This window comes from Opisthocomus hoazin, chromosome 24 (genome assembly GCF_030867145.1).
Source record: "Opisthocomus hoazin isolate bOpiHoa1 chromosome 24, bOpiHoa1.hap1, whole genome shotgun sequence".
NCBI lineage: Eukaryota > Metazoa > Chordata > Aves > Opisthocomiformes > Opisthocomidae > Opisthocomus > Opisthocomus hoazin.
Window position 1 is genome coordinate 12,231,716 of NC_134437.1, and position 12,562 is coordinate 12,244,277.

A 12,562-nucleotide genomic window follows, 5' to 3' on the forward strand; every position below is an offset into this window, starting at 1 on the left:
ACCCTGATGGCCACCCTTTTTTGATGCAGCCCAGGACACGGTTGGCCTTCCGGGCTGCCAGCGCACACTGCCAGATCACGTCCAGCTTTTCATCCATCAGGACCCCCAAGTCCTTCTCCACAGGGCTGCTCTCAATTCCTTCATCCCCCAGCCCGTGTTGATAGCGGGGAGTTGCCCTGGCCCAGGTGCAGGACCTTGCAATTGGCCTTCTTGAACCTCATGAGGTTCACACAGGCCCACTTCTCCAGCTTGTCCAGGTCCCTCTGGACGGCATCCCGTCCTTGTGCCGTGTCAGCTGCACCACTCAGCTTGGTGTTGTCTGCAACCTTGCTCAGTGAGAACTCAATCTCTCTAAGTCATTGATGAAAATATTAAACAGTGCCGGTCCCCGTGCAGACCCCTGAGGGACACCACTTGTCACCACTGTGCATTTGGACATCGAGCCATTGACCACCACCCTCTGGTTGCAACCTTCCAACCAACTCCTTATTTACCTGAACGGTCTACCCGTCAAATCCATACCTCCCCGATTTAGAGAGAAGGATGTTGTGGGGGACCGTGTCGAAGGCTTTACAGAAACCCAGGTAGATGACATCCCCTTGTCCGCTGATGCAGTCGCTCCACCATAGAAAGACCAACCACTAGGTTGGTGAGACAGGACTTGCCCTTGGTGAAGCCATGCTGGCTGTCTCAAATCACCTCCCTGACCCCACCTGCCTTAGCATAGCTGCTAGGAGGATCTGTTCCATGATCTTCCCAGGCACAGAGGCGAGGCCAACAGGTCAGTAGTTCCCAGGGTCCTCCTTTCTACCCTTTTCAAAAAAGGGCACGATGTTTCCCATCCTCCAGTCACCAGGGACTTCATGTGATTGTCATCACCTTGCAAATATGATGGAGAGTGGCTTGGTAACTACAGCAGCCAATTTCCTCAGGACTCTGGGATGCATCTCATCAGGTCCCATAGACTTATGTCTGTTCATGTTCCTCAGGTAGTCACGAACCTTTCCTCAGAGTGGGGGGGGCTTTGCCCCTCCGGTCCCCGTCTTGCAGTCCATGGACTCGGGACAGGCAAGCAGAGAGGCTGCCAGTGAAGACTGAGCCAAAAAAGTTGCTGAGTACCTCAGTCGTCTCCTCGTCTGTTGATACGGGGTCACCACTCTTGTTCATCAGGGGGGTACGCTTTCTTTAACCTTCCTTTTCTGGCTGACGTACCTGTAGAAGCCCTTCTGGTTATTCTGTGCATCCCTTGCCAAGTTCAGCTCCAGCCACGCCCTGGCCCTCCTGACCCCGTCCCTGCACAACCGGGCAGCATCCCTATACTCTTCCCAAGACACCTGTCCCTGCTTCCACTGCCAGGGCAGTTCCCTCTTGCCCTTTGGTCTGACCAGACGGTCTCGGCTCAGCCATGCCGGTCCCTTCCCTTCCTTAAAACTTCTCTAGAGACGCCGACCCTGCCCCGCACGCCGGAGCTGCCAGGAGCTCGCCAGCCCCGCGGCACAGGTCCCCTCCAGACCCTGAGTGCCACGCCAGGAGCGCCGGGTCCAAAACCGACCCCCCCGAGCCGCAACGCAAAGCCAAGCCTGGGCCGAGCGACCAGCGAAGAGCTCGGATGCTCGCCAGCACATCCACCGCCTCGCCGCAAAGACCCAGCCGAGGATGCCCACGCGTGGGCAACGCGCCCATGGGGACGAGCTCCGGCCCAGCACGCGGCCCCCCGGCCACGCACCCGCCGCAGGCAGAGCGTGTACCGCATTTCTCTGTGGAAGAGCTTGGCCTTACGCACGGGAAGAGAGGGAAATTCAGTCTGCCAACACCAGCACTGGGGCCAAAAAAACACGGGAGAGACTTCCCCCTGCCATCCCCTTCCCGAGACTTTTTTCTTTTTTAAAAAAGGCTGCGGCGTGCAGCATTAACAACAGCTTCCACAACACCAGCTCAAGGCATCGCGTACTGTACAGCGTTCGGTATTTCTTACTATAAGACAATAAGGAATTATCGACAACTGATAAGACAAAATAAGCTATAAAAAGTAACAATGTACAATCAAGATGGATTTCTTTTTTTTCCTTTAAAGGAGGCTTCTCTGGGGTGTCGCGGTGCCTGTGCTGGGGGTCTCCCCTCGCCGCTGCCCTGCTCCTCCCCACCCTGTGTGGTGGGACCGGGGGCACCCAGGGGAGAGGGCAGAGGCGGTTTTGGGGGGAGCACCCTCCCAACCCACCGACGCCGCTCGGCAGAAGGGCCGGGAAGGGCCAGAAAAGACGGTCCCTGCCCCAAGCTCCATCAACACCCGAGATCACCATGTCCCAAGCTCACTCACACACACCTTCCTGAAACAAAAAACAACAGATATTGCATAGTTTTGCTGTCAGCAGTCTTCAAACAAAAAGGAGAACTTTGTTTTGCTTTCAGAGACAGTGACTGTCCTCAGCTGAAGACCTGGGGGGAGTCTCTTCCCCGGCTCACAGCAAGCTCCCAAAGCCTTCCCCTGTGCACGCGATGGGCCGAGGCTGCTTTTTCAGAGTATAAAGCTCAAAGCATTCAGCTGGAAGGGAGAGGAGATCGCTAACGAAGGGGCACCCTCCCTCCCGGTGAGGCGCGGGGACGGCGGCGGGCGCAGCTCGGTGGCACGACGCGCGGCAGGCAGCGGGGCTTTGCCCCTCCGGCGTGGTGCCAGGGGGGGTTCGGATGAGCTGGAGGCCAGCCCGGCCCCCAGCACGGGCGCTGCTGGCTCACCCGGACAGATCCGGCCCCGCTCCGCAGAAACCAGCCAAGGGCCTCGTCCCAGTTCAGCACCCCCAGGCCCTCCCCCGCGAGCATTCCCTCCCTTCCCCAAAGCAAGCTCCGAGGAAAGCGTGACTCCATGCATGAACACACATGAACACGGATGCACACACATGAACATGCATGCCCAGCTCTCCCCAGCCGCCCGTCCCACCCTGCACTGCCGCCGTGACCCCAAACCCTCCGGCCCCGCATCCCGAGCCCTTCCCAAGCTGCTCCCCAGTGTCGTGGCCCTTGGGTGCTGCCGCCAGCCCGGCCGCTCGCCCACCGGCACATCCTGGGGCACTCGGCACCCTCGGCACCCCCAGACCCTCCGGCCACGGCAGCCTCGGGGACAGCCCGAAGCCACGCCAGGTCACACTGCCCTGCAACGAGTCCCAGTGCTCTTTAAAGGGGGGTCCTTCCCTTCCCACAGAGCACCCCGCTATTCCCGCAGGGGTAATATTTTCTGGCTGCTCCAGCTGCCCTGGAGACCTCATCCTGCCCTGCACCTCCACCAGCCACTGGTGAGCCCCCCCCTTCCACAAACAGGGGTGCAACGCCCGACCCAGCGCAAGAGCACGGCCCCAGGCGCCTGAGCATCCCCCCGGCTCTGACCTTACCCCCGGGGAGCCACCGGCCGGAGCGCGGGGGGAAAGGAAGACATTTCTCCATGCCCTGCAGAAAAGCACAGCTAGCAGTTTAAAAACAACAATTAAAAAACAAAAAAAAAAAAAAAAAAAAAAGGGGTGAACAGCTTACTCTGAAAGCAGGCTGCCGAGGAGAGAGGGCGGCTCAGTGGGACGGGGAGCTGCTCCCTCGCTGGCACCGTCTCTCCCCGGCCCGAGCTGCTCCCTGCCCGCCGCAGCCCCTCGAAGCGCAGCCGGGGATGCCCCCGAGCACGGGATGGCGGGGGTCCCTGCGCCCGGGAGATGCCTCCCAGACCCCCGGGAGGGGGGGTTTGTGGGATCGACCCCAACATCGGAGAAAGACCCGCAGCTCCGAAGGGAGGGACGAGGTTAAAACGCAACTCCCGTTGTCGAAAACGCGACCGAGGGCCTTTTGTTCACAGCATGAAATGAGCTGAACTCGGCAAAGCGGCCGCGGATACAAAGAGTCCTTTGGTGTCAGGGAGGGAGGAAAAAACCTCAGAGGAGAAACCAAGAGTCGGGGAAACAAAAGTCCGTGTGTCAGTCAGGGGTGTGTCCTGGGTGAAGCAACCTTAATGATTTAATACCTTAAAAAACAGATCTTCAAGAAACCCTCCCAACCCCAGACCTACAAGATCAGCAAAACCCTGGAAACCAGCCACAGGGACGAGTCCTGATCTTGTCACTAGCCAGAAATGGTGGGGGCTGGGGGGGGCGGGAAGAAAGAAGGAGGATGGGGGGGACGTGGGGTACAGCAGGTCCGAGGGGTGCAGCTCACGCTTGGTCAGCCACCACGACCACGGGGGCTACCAGGTGCTGCCCAGCAGCCACCGCCTTGACCAGGTTGCACTTCTGCCGCTGCTTGACCACCAGCTTGGACTCAGGGGGGGGGAGAGCTGCATGGCCCATGAGGTAGCACTGATGGTGACGGGCCGTGCTTCCTCCTCCGCCTCCTCTTCCTCATCCTTGTCGCACCATGTCAGCTGGCAGTTGACGGCAACGGCCTCTGCGGCGAAGGAGGTGAGCTCTTTGGCACTGCTCTTCCTGCGGGGAGAAAGCGGCTCAGGGTGGGATGCGGGGGGCTGGAGGGAGGTTGGGGGGCAAATATCGGGGTGTCCCCTTGCGTGCATGCCACGCCAGATGGGTCAGGCACCAAAAACACGGCTCCAGCCCGAATCACGTGCTGCAACCGCTGCCCAGATGGCGAGAGCTGCAGCCAAGCAGAGCTGAGAGCAGCTCACTGGGGAGAGGAGCCAGGATTTGGGGGGCTGGAATGTGTCCCCCACCCCCACCCCAGGGCCACCCACGCTCACCTCTGCAAGATGATGGGGGTCAGCAGGGTGTTATCCAGGGCACACTGCAACGAAACGCAGCCAGGTCAGAGCCGAGCACCCCGCAATGGGGTGTCCCCCCACCCCGGCACTGGGGAGTGGAGGGGGGGGTAGGGGGGGGCAGCAGCACTCACCCCCTGCACCCAGGGGTGCTCCAGGACCTGGGCCGCACTGAGCCGCTTCTTGGCATCTGTCACCAGCAGCCTGGAAATGAGATCTTTGGCCCCAGAGGAGATGTGCGCCCAGTCCTTGTCGGGAAACTCGTACTTCCCTTCCTGGATGCTCTCCAAGAGCATCTCCTGGGTGGGGGGGTAAATAAAAAAGGGGCTGAGCTGGGAGGGGTGCTGCCAAACCAGCGGCGGGTTTCGGCACTGCCGGGGTCCGCCACGCACCTCGCAGGTGTAGCACGACTTGCCGCTGTCCCAGTCGCAGTCGGAGCCGCAGCGGCCCACGAAGGGGGGGTACCCGCTCAGCATGAAGTACAGGACGACGCCCAGGCTCCACAGGTCGCAGCGCTTGTCGTAGGTGGGCGTCTCCTCGTTCTCGTATAAAGTGTCCACCACCTCCGGGGCCATGTACTCGGGGGTGCCGCACTGCGGGGAGAGGCGGGGGTGAGCCCCAAAGGACAGGGGAGCGATGGGGCAGAGCTGAGAGGCAGGGGGGGGGGTGTCTGCCAGAACTAAGGGGCTACCCCCTCCAAAATGAGGGTGCAGACACGGCCGCTTCCCGGGTTTGGTCCTGGCAGGGCAGATCATCCCGGCCAGGTTTCCCATCGCCACGCGGGGGATGTCACAGCCCTGCCACCCCGAAAAAAATAAAACCCTAAAGGGGTGCAACACCCCCCCGGACTGCCCCCCGGCACTGCCGTCACTGGGCCGGCTCAGCGGGGCAGCGTCCGTCCCATCGCCCGGGACATGGCGGGCGGGCGGCGGGGACGGAGCCGGCTCTGCCTGTTCCCCTGCCTGACGCGGGCAGGGCCGCCGCAGCGGGCGCCGGATCCGGTGCCGGAGGAGTTAACGCTGATGCGAGGCGAGAGCCAGCAGTCCCGTTCCCCCATGGTTCCCCCACGGCTCCCGGGGCTCTGGGGCTTTCCAGCGCACGTGACCCGACCCGCAGCCCGCACCGCCTCGTGACCAGGGGAGAGCAGAGCTGCAGCCAGCAGATAATCACCCCGTAACATAACGAGAGGCCTCCAAACGAGACGCCTCGCCGGCCTCGGCAGCTGATGCCACCGCAAGAAGAAGAAAAACACCCACGCAAGCCCAACCCGCAGCACCCTGCATGGGCTTCCACCCGGCAGGGACCACAGCACCCACCCCCCTCTGCCCCCGCTGCTGAGAACGGGAAACTCGGGACACCTCAGAAATTCAGGTCCTCCCCCTGGGGGAGGGGAAACGCGGAGGAACGAGGGGGGGGGGGGTGTTTTGGCCCCCCCTCTGCTGTTGGGCACCCCGCGTGGGCCAGGGTCTGCCCCCCCCAGCACGTGAGCACCCTGGAAACACCGTGAGCACCCCGAAAACAGCGGGGCACAGGGCAACACCTGCGCGGGGGGGGGCCCTGCTGCTGGTGACAAGGGGAGCAGGGCTTTCTGCAGGGGGGGGCAGGCTTGGTATGTGCCCCCCCCCAAATGTGAGACAGCTCCTTGCAACGCAGGGGCACCCCAGAAGCTTTCGGGGTGCCCACCCTGCAGGGGCTGCACCGCACGCAAGCAGCCCCAGCCCCCTCTCACCCACAACCGGAGTGGGGGGGATCACGGTGGCCCCCCCAGCCCCTCGCCTGACCCACTTCTCCCCGAAAGCGCAGCCTCTGCGCAGCTGCCTCCGCCGGGGCCGGCTGTTGCTAAGGCTCACGGCAGCCCGGGCTCTGCGCCAGCCCCCCCTGCGCTGCCCGGCCCCCCCGCGTTACAGAACCGCATCTCACCCGCCGCCGCCGAGGGGGGTCCTGCAGTGACGGGAACGACGAGCAGCGGGGGGCTGCACGCAGCCCCAAAGCCTGGGGGGGCCCCACTAGGGACATTCCCCCCTCCATGGACATTCCACAACACCCACACCCCCCCCCCCTCCCCAGGACCCCCCCAATCAACATTATACCCCCCCTGCCCCATGGTCTGCACGCTTACCGGCGAGAGCAGCTCCGGGGTGGAAATGGGGGAGCAATTCCCCTTCAGTTTGATGCCACTTGCCAGGCCGAAGTCACAGATCTTCACCGGGGAGACCTGGGGAGGGGGGGAGCAGCGGTCAGTGACCCCCCCCAGCAGCCCCTGGGTACCCTCAGCCCCGCGTTCGCGCCCCAGCTGCCGCAGCAGCATCCCCCGCGGGGAACCAGGGCCCCCCCAGCCCCGGCACCACCCCCTGCTCCCCGCTCACCTGGTCCGGGCGCTCGCACAGAATATTTCCCGGTTTTAGATCCCTGTGAGCAATTCCTGGAAGGGGGGAGAAGAGGCGATGAGTGGAAAAGCCTGCCCCCCCCCCCCCCCCCCAAGATTTCCACAGCAAAAGGTCTGGGGGTGGCGCAGGGACCCCTCCCTCCCCACCCCAAATCACCGCCCGCGTCATGGCGAAGGGCACAAATTGCTGTTGGCCCCGAGTCCCGGCCAAACCGGAGGAGCAGACTCCGCACCGCGACAACACGACACAGCCGGGCCTGACCCTGCGCGCCCGCGGCCGGCACCGGCCCCTGCTCCCTGGGCAGGAGGGGGGGGCAGCACCCCCCGGCTGGGGGGGGCACGGCTGCACCCCGGGGTGGCTCGGCTCACCTCTGCTGTGCAAAAAGTGCAGGGCGCTGGCGATGTCCTGCATCACCGTGCTGGCCTCCAGCTCGTTCAAGCGGCTTCTCCGTTGGATGTGGGTCAGCATGGAGCCTGCGGCCGGGCGAGAGCGGAGTGGGGGCTCGTGGGTGTTGGGGGGGCTCCTGCCGCCCCCGATCCCCCCGCCCCGGCACCGCACTCACCTCCCCTCATCTTCTCAAGCACCAGGTAAAACCTCTCCTCCTCCTCGAAGAACTCGATCAGCTGCAGGATGTTCCTGCGGGGACAGCGGCGTCAGCCTGGCATCCCCCTAAAAAGATCGCGGGGTCCCCCCCCTCCCCGCAGACCCCCACCCCGCACGGCTCCCCGGGGCAGGGCCAACGGAGGAGAAAATCGGGTTTCCAGCGACTGAAACCACGCGGCTGGGGCCCCCGGCCACATTCCAGTGGGGAGAGGGGCTTCCAGCGCCAGGCCCCGCTCCCTAATTGCTCGCAGACCCTCCTGGCTCGCTCGCCCCGCTCCAGAAACAGCCCCGCTCAGCAGCTCTCCGCGGCGGGACGGCGAACGCCGCGGCGGCAGCTCGGCTCGCCCCTCGGCACCGCTCCAACTCGGCCGCCGCGGCCCCGTCGTCATGGCAAGCGGCTCCACGTCGCCTCGGGATGCTCCCGGCGAGGCCACGCAGAGGGAGAGCCGCGCAGGAGGGCGGCCTGCCTGCCGCCCATGGGTGTCTCGAGCGTCAGCCCGGTCTCAGCCCGCGCCCTGTGCCCACGGTGGGGGATGGGGACGGCGGCTGCCCTGCGGTACCTGTGTCCCTGGCACAGATTCAGCATCGCCACCTCCCGTAAGACCCCGCTGCAGACGTCGCCCTGGTGCTTCTTGATGATCTGCAAGGCAAAGCGGGCGAGACTCAGGGAGAGGCACCGCTGCTGGGGAGGGACCGGGGCCGGCAACCACCGCGCCCCAACCCACCCGGCGCTGGGGACCCCCGGGGCCAGGCAGAGGCAGGCGGGGGATGCCCGAAGGGGTTAAAGAAGCAGAACAGGCTGTTCCCGGCAGCGGGGCCAAGCCGCTCCCTCCCGGGGCCTGCAGCCAAGGCGAGCTCTGCGGCCGAGCCCCGGCGCAGCCGCCCCGGCAGCGGAGCACGGCCCTTCGCCCCGCTGGGCGCTGGCACAGTGGGTGCCTGGTGGACGTGCCATGGGGTGAGCAGGGGGTCTCCACCCGCGGGGGAGAGCTGGGTGGTCTCACTGACCCCCAGCCCTTTGGGGCACACTGAACACCCAACCACCATGCAGCCCTCCCCCTGCCTCAGTTTCCCTCCTTGGGCACCCAAAAGCACCCTGGGGCAACAGGGGAAGCCAAGTGCCCCTTGCGTTTGGACACAGGGCCTGTCCCAGCCCCCCCACGCCGTGACTGGGAGCCTGTGGGGTGCAGGGACACGGCACCACCATCCCCGACCCCAAAGCAGCTGGCTCACCCCCTGACCCCTCCATTGTTCGCGGGGGCACGAAGACCTCCCTGGGGCTGGCCACCCTGCCGCACCACATGCCCCTGCTTGCCCCAAGTCCCTAGACGCGGCGCAAGCGTTAATTTAATCTCGTGTCTGCCCTAATTTACAGGGATAGGAGCGTGGCTAAGGGGGTTGACCAAGGTCCTGCAGCTGGGCGGTGGCAGAGGACAGCGTGCCACCTGCGTGGCCTGGCCCTGCCCCGCTCCTGCCCCTCTCCATCCCCTCTACCCCGTGAAACCGTCGTCCTGTGCCAGCTCCGCACAGCCAGGAGAGCCAGGAGCCCAGATGTGGAGGGCAGAAGGGGAAACTGAGACAGGGGGTGGGCAGGAGCCGGCTCTGCAGCCCCAAGCCGCAGAGCTTTACCTTCACTGCGTACTCCTTGTTGGTGACGAGGTTAATGCAGGACTGGACTCTGCCTTGGGCCCCTTCTCCCAGCACCTCGTCGTGCAGCCAGTAAACATCTGGCAGGAGAGAGGGCGCCTGAGCTGCCGGCCCCACCGCGGCACGGGACACCACGGCTGTCCCCGAGCCTGGGGACACCAGGAGGGCCCCAGCCCTGCCGCAGCCCGGGGGGGGGACCCCTGGGGTCCCTGGCCAGCCCCGCTCACCTTCGAACCTGCCGGAGAAGCTGTCGGTGGCTCTGCAGTGCTGCTTCTTGTTCCTTTTCTTGGTGCTGGGGATGTCGATGGGCTGACTCAAAGGCACATCTGCACCGGAGCAAAGCCACTGGCCTGAGTCACCCCCAGCCACCCTGCGCTCCCCCCAGCATCGCCACCCCTGGGGCAGCCCCCCAACGCCTTCGGGGGAATGCAGAGGGCCGACATCCCGAGGTCCAGGGCACTCGAAGACGGGCTCCAGGTCAAACGCCAGCTCGAAGGGGTTTTGTTCCTGCAAGGGCCAAGAACACGAGTGAGACGGCAGCTGCTGGACCAGCCGCCGCCGCCCACCCGGTCCAGGCACGCCGCTGGCCTTGGCACACGCTCTGCTCGTGCAGGGCACCGGCTCACGGCGCTGCTGCCAGAGGGATGCAGCAGAGCCGGAGGAAGAGGAGGAGGAGGAGGAGGAAGGGTTTGACCACGTCTCCTGCCGGGGATGTTGCCGCGGGGTCATGCCTCTGCGCCAGCAGCCCCAGGCCGGCACGCGGGCGATGATGAGAGGGACTGGGGCTGCGCGTACCAACCCAGCCCCGAACATCCACCCTGACCTGAACTACAGCGAGGGGGGGAGGACGAAGAGCCACAGGGCAGGACGGGCTCCGGAGCCACCGCACCGCGTCCTCCCGCCTCCCCGCAAGGTCACGGGGGGCCGGAGCCCACTCAGCGCCGCTCCGGTGAACGCCGTGCCCGTGGCTGCGTGATGCCCGTGACCTGGCAGGATCGGGCCCCGCTCCCAACCCTCCCTGCACCCCACATGGGCGATGGGTGTGGGAACCACTGCCTCCCCCACCCCAAACCCAGCGCCTCCGCCCCCAGCACCCCAAAGGGGACATGGGGAACTTCAGCCCCCCCCGAGCCACCCCACCGCGGGACGGGGCAGTGCCGGGGGCACCCGGCCGCGAGGCGAAAGGGCCCCGTCCTCCGCGGGGTTACGAAATCTGTTTGGGTGGAGGCAGCAGCTCCCGGCGGCGTTCCCCAACCCGCCCCGGTGCCCCGGTGCCCGGGCCGGCTGCCAGCCCCAGCGCGGCGCGGGAGCAGCCAGCCCCGGCCACCGCCGCCAGAAACAGCCCGAGAGCGCCTGTTTGCTGCCGGGGCGGCTCTCGAGGGGCCGGGGGGTCCCCATCGCGGTGCAGGGATGCCACGAGCATCTCCCCCCAACCAAGCACCACTCCTGATGCCTGAAAACGCTCCTGCGCAGCGTTTGGCCAGATTCCCCCCCCACCCCCCTAAAAAAAGACAGTATCAGGGTTTGCGGAGTGCGGTGTCACCCTCCAGCCCCCCCAAGGCCCCCATGTCATGGCGGGGATGAGCGGCTCGGGCCCAAGTCCCTGCACCACGGGCAGGATGAGGCCTCCCGGGGGGGGGCACCAGGGGTGTACACGGGGGACAGGGGGCCCTGCCCGCTGCCGCAGCACCGGCGCACAAAAGGTTTGGGGGATGGGACACACAGGGCAGACGCTGCGCGGCGGCTCCGGCAGCGCATCCGAGGTGTCCCCCGTGTCCCCCCCGTCCTGGTCCCCTACCACCCGGGGTGGGGGAACGTAGGGGGGGATGGAGGGGGGGATGGAGGGGGGGCCCAAACCCCAACCAGAAGTCCTCAAAGCAGGATTAGGTGTCAGCTAAAATAAGCCGGGCAGGTTTCGGGTGAGGTCCCAGCATCCCTCGCACCCCAGGAGCCAAACTAAACAAAGCTCCCACGAAGGTGCCCGGCTGACGAGAGCGTTTGGGGGACCCAGACCCCCCCCTCGCACCCCCCTCGCCTGACAGCGGCCGGGAGGGACGGGGGTCCTGGTGCCCCGGCCACAGCCCCCCTGCCAGGATCTGGCCCTCGCACAACAGGTCCCGGGCTGGGCCCGGCAGCCCCCCACCCCCTGCTCGCAGACGTGCGGTGAATGAGTGCAGCTGGGGGGGGGGGGGGGGAACATGCAGCCCACCCGCTGACCCACCCCACGGGGGACACCCGTGGGAGCTGCAGCGGGGTGAGCAAAGCCTTGCTGTGGGGGGGGGGTGTGTGTGGGGTGTCTGACCCCCCCTCGGGGAGCACCCCGACCACCGGGCCGGCGGGACATGGGGGTCCTGCGGCCCGGGTTGGGTGGCAGCACCCTGAGCGCTCCCCTCCCTCCTCGGGGGGGGGGGGGAAGGGGGAGGTCGCTGATGTGTGTCCGTGCCCCCCCCCCCCCCCCCCCACTCCGGGCAGGGGATCCAACCGCCGCGGACCCGCACCCCAACCCCGCACTCTCCCATCCCCCCCCGGAGCACCCCAACCCCCTACCCCCCCCCGGAGCATCACGGGGGCGGGGAGCACCCCCTTACCTTGAAGGAGCGGTGGAAACCGGGGATCTCAGATTCCTTCTGCACCATCTTGCTGCGGGCGGGGGGAAGGGAGAAACAAGGGAGGGGCGCGGGGTAGGAAAAAGCCCAACCAAGCAACCAACAAAAACAGGAAAATAAACCGGGAGGGGGGGGAGGGATGCGGAGGGGCGGGCAGAGCCATCGGGGGGGGGCCGAGGGTAGGCCGAGACCTGTGGAGAGAGGAGCCCGGGGGGGCGGGTGTCAGGGGGCTGTGGCCCGCACGGGGCCCGCACGGAGCCCCCCTGGTCCCAAAACCCCCCCGGCGCTCACCGGCCCCGCAGAGCCGCCGCTGCCGGGGGTACCGCAGCCCGCTCCGCTCCGCATCGCTCCGCACCGCCGGGAGGGGACGTGCCCCCGCCCCCCCCCCCGCAGCTTTATGGCGGCGGCTCCGCCCCCACGCCCCGCCCCCGCTGTGTGACACCGCCCCCCCGCGGTGACACACCCCCACCCCACCCCCCACGCTGCGCCCAGGGGCGGGGACCCCCACAGCCCCCCCCTGGCTGCACCAGGCGGGGTGCGGGGAGCCCCACGGACACCCCCCGGGTTCCCCCCTCCCCACA

General features: G+C 66.2%; 1 protein-coding gene across 1 annotated transcript; it reads right to left on the reverse strand.

The window, feature by feature from the left end:
• Nucleotides 1-4,134: 4,134 nt before the first annotated feature.
• LOC142364067 (MAP kinase-interacting serine/threonine-protein kinase 2-like) lies at nucleotides 4,135-12,037 on the reverse strand. The gene is given in 14 exon segments (XM_075442444.1): nucleotides 4,135-4,294; nucleotides 4,297-4,454; nucleotides 4,724-4,767; nucleotides 4,876-5,040; nucleotides 5,134-5,334; nucleotides 6,861-6,956; nucleotides 7,108-7,163; nucleotides 7,497-7,601; nucleotides 7,691-7,764; nucleotides 8,292-8,371; nucleotides 9,358-9,455; nucleotides 9,603-9,750; nucleotides 9,844-9,882; nucleotides 11,964-12,037. Coding segments are annotated over 14 exon segments (1,422 nt in total). The 5' UTR covers nucleotides 12,012-12,037; the 3' UTR covers nucleotides 4,135-4,184.
• Between the last annotated feature and the right edge of the window lie 525 nt (nucleotides 12,038-12,562).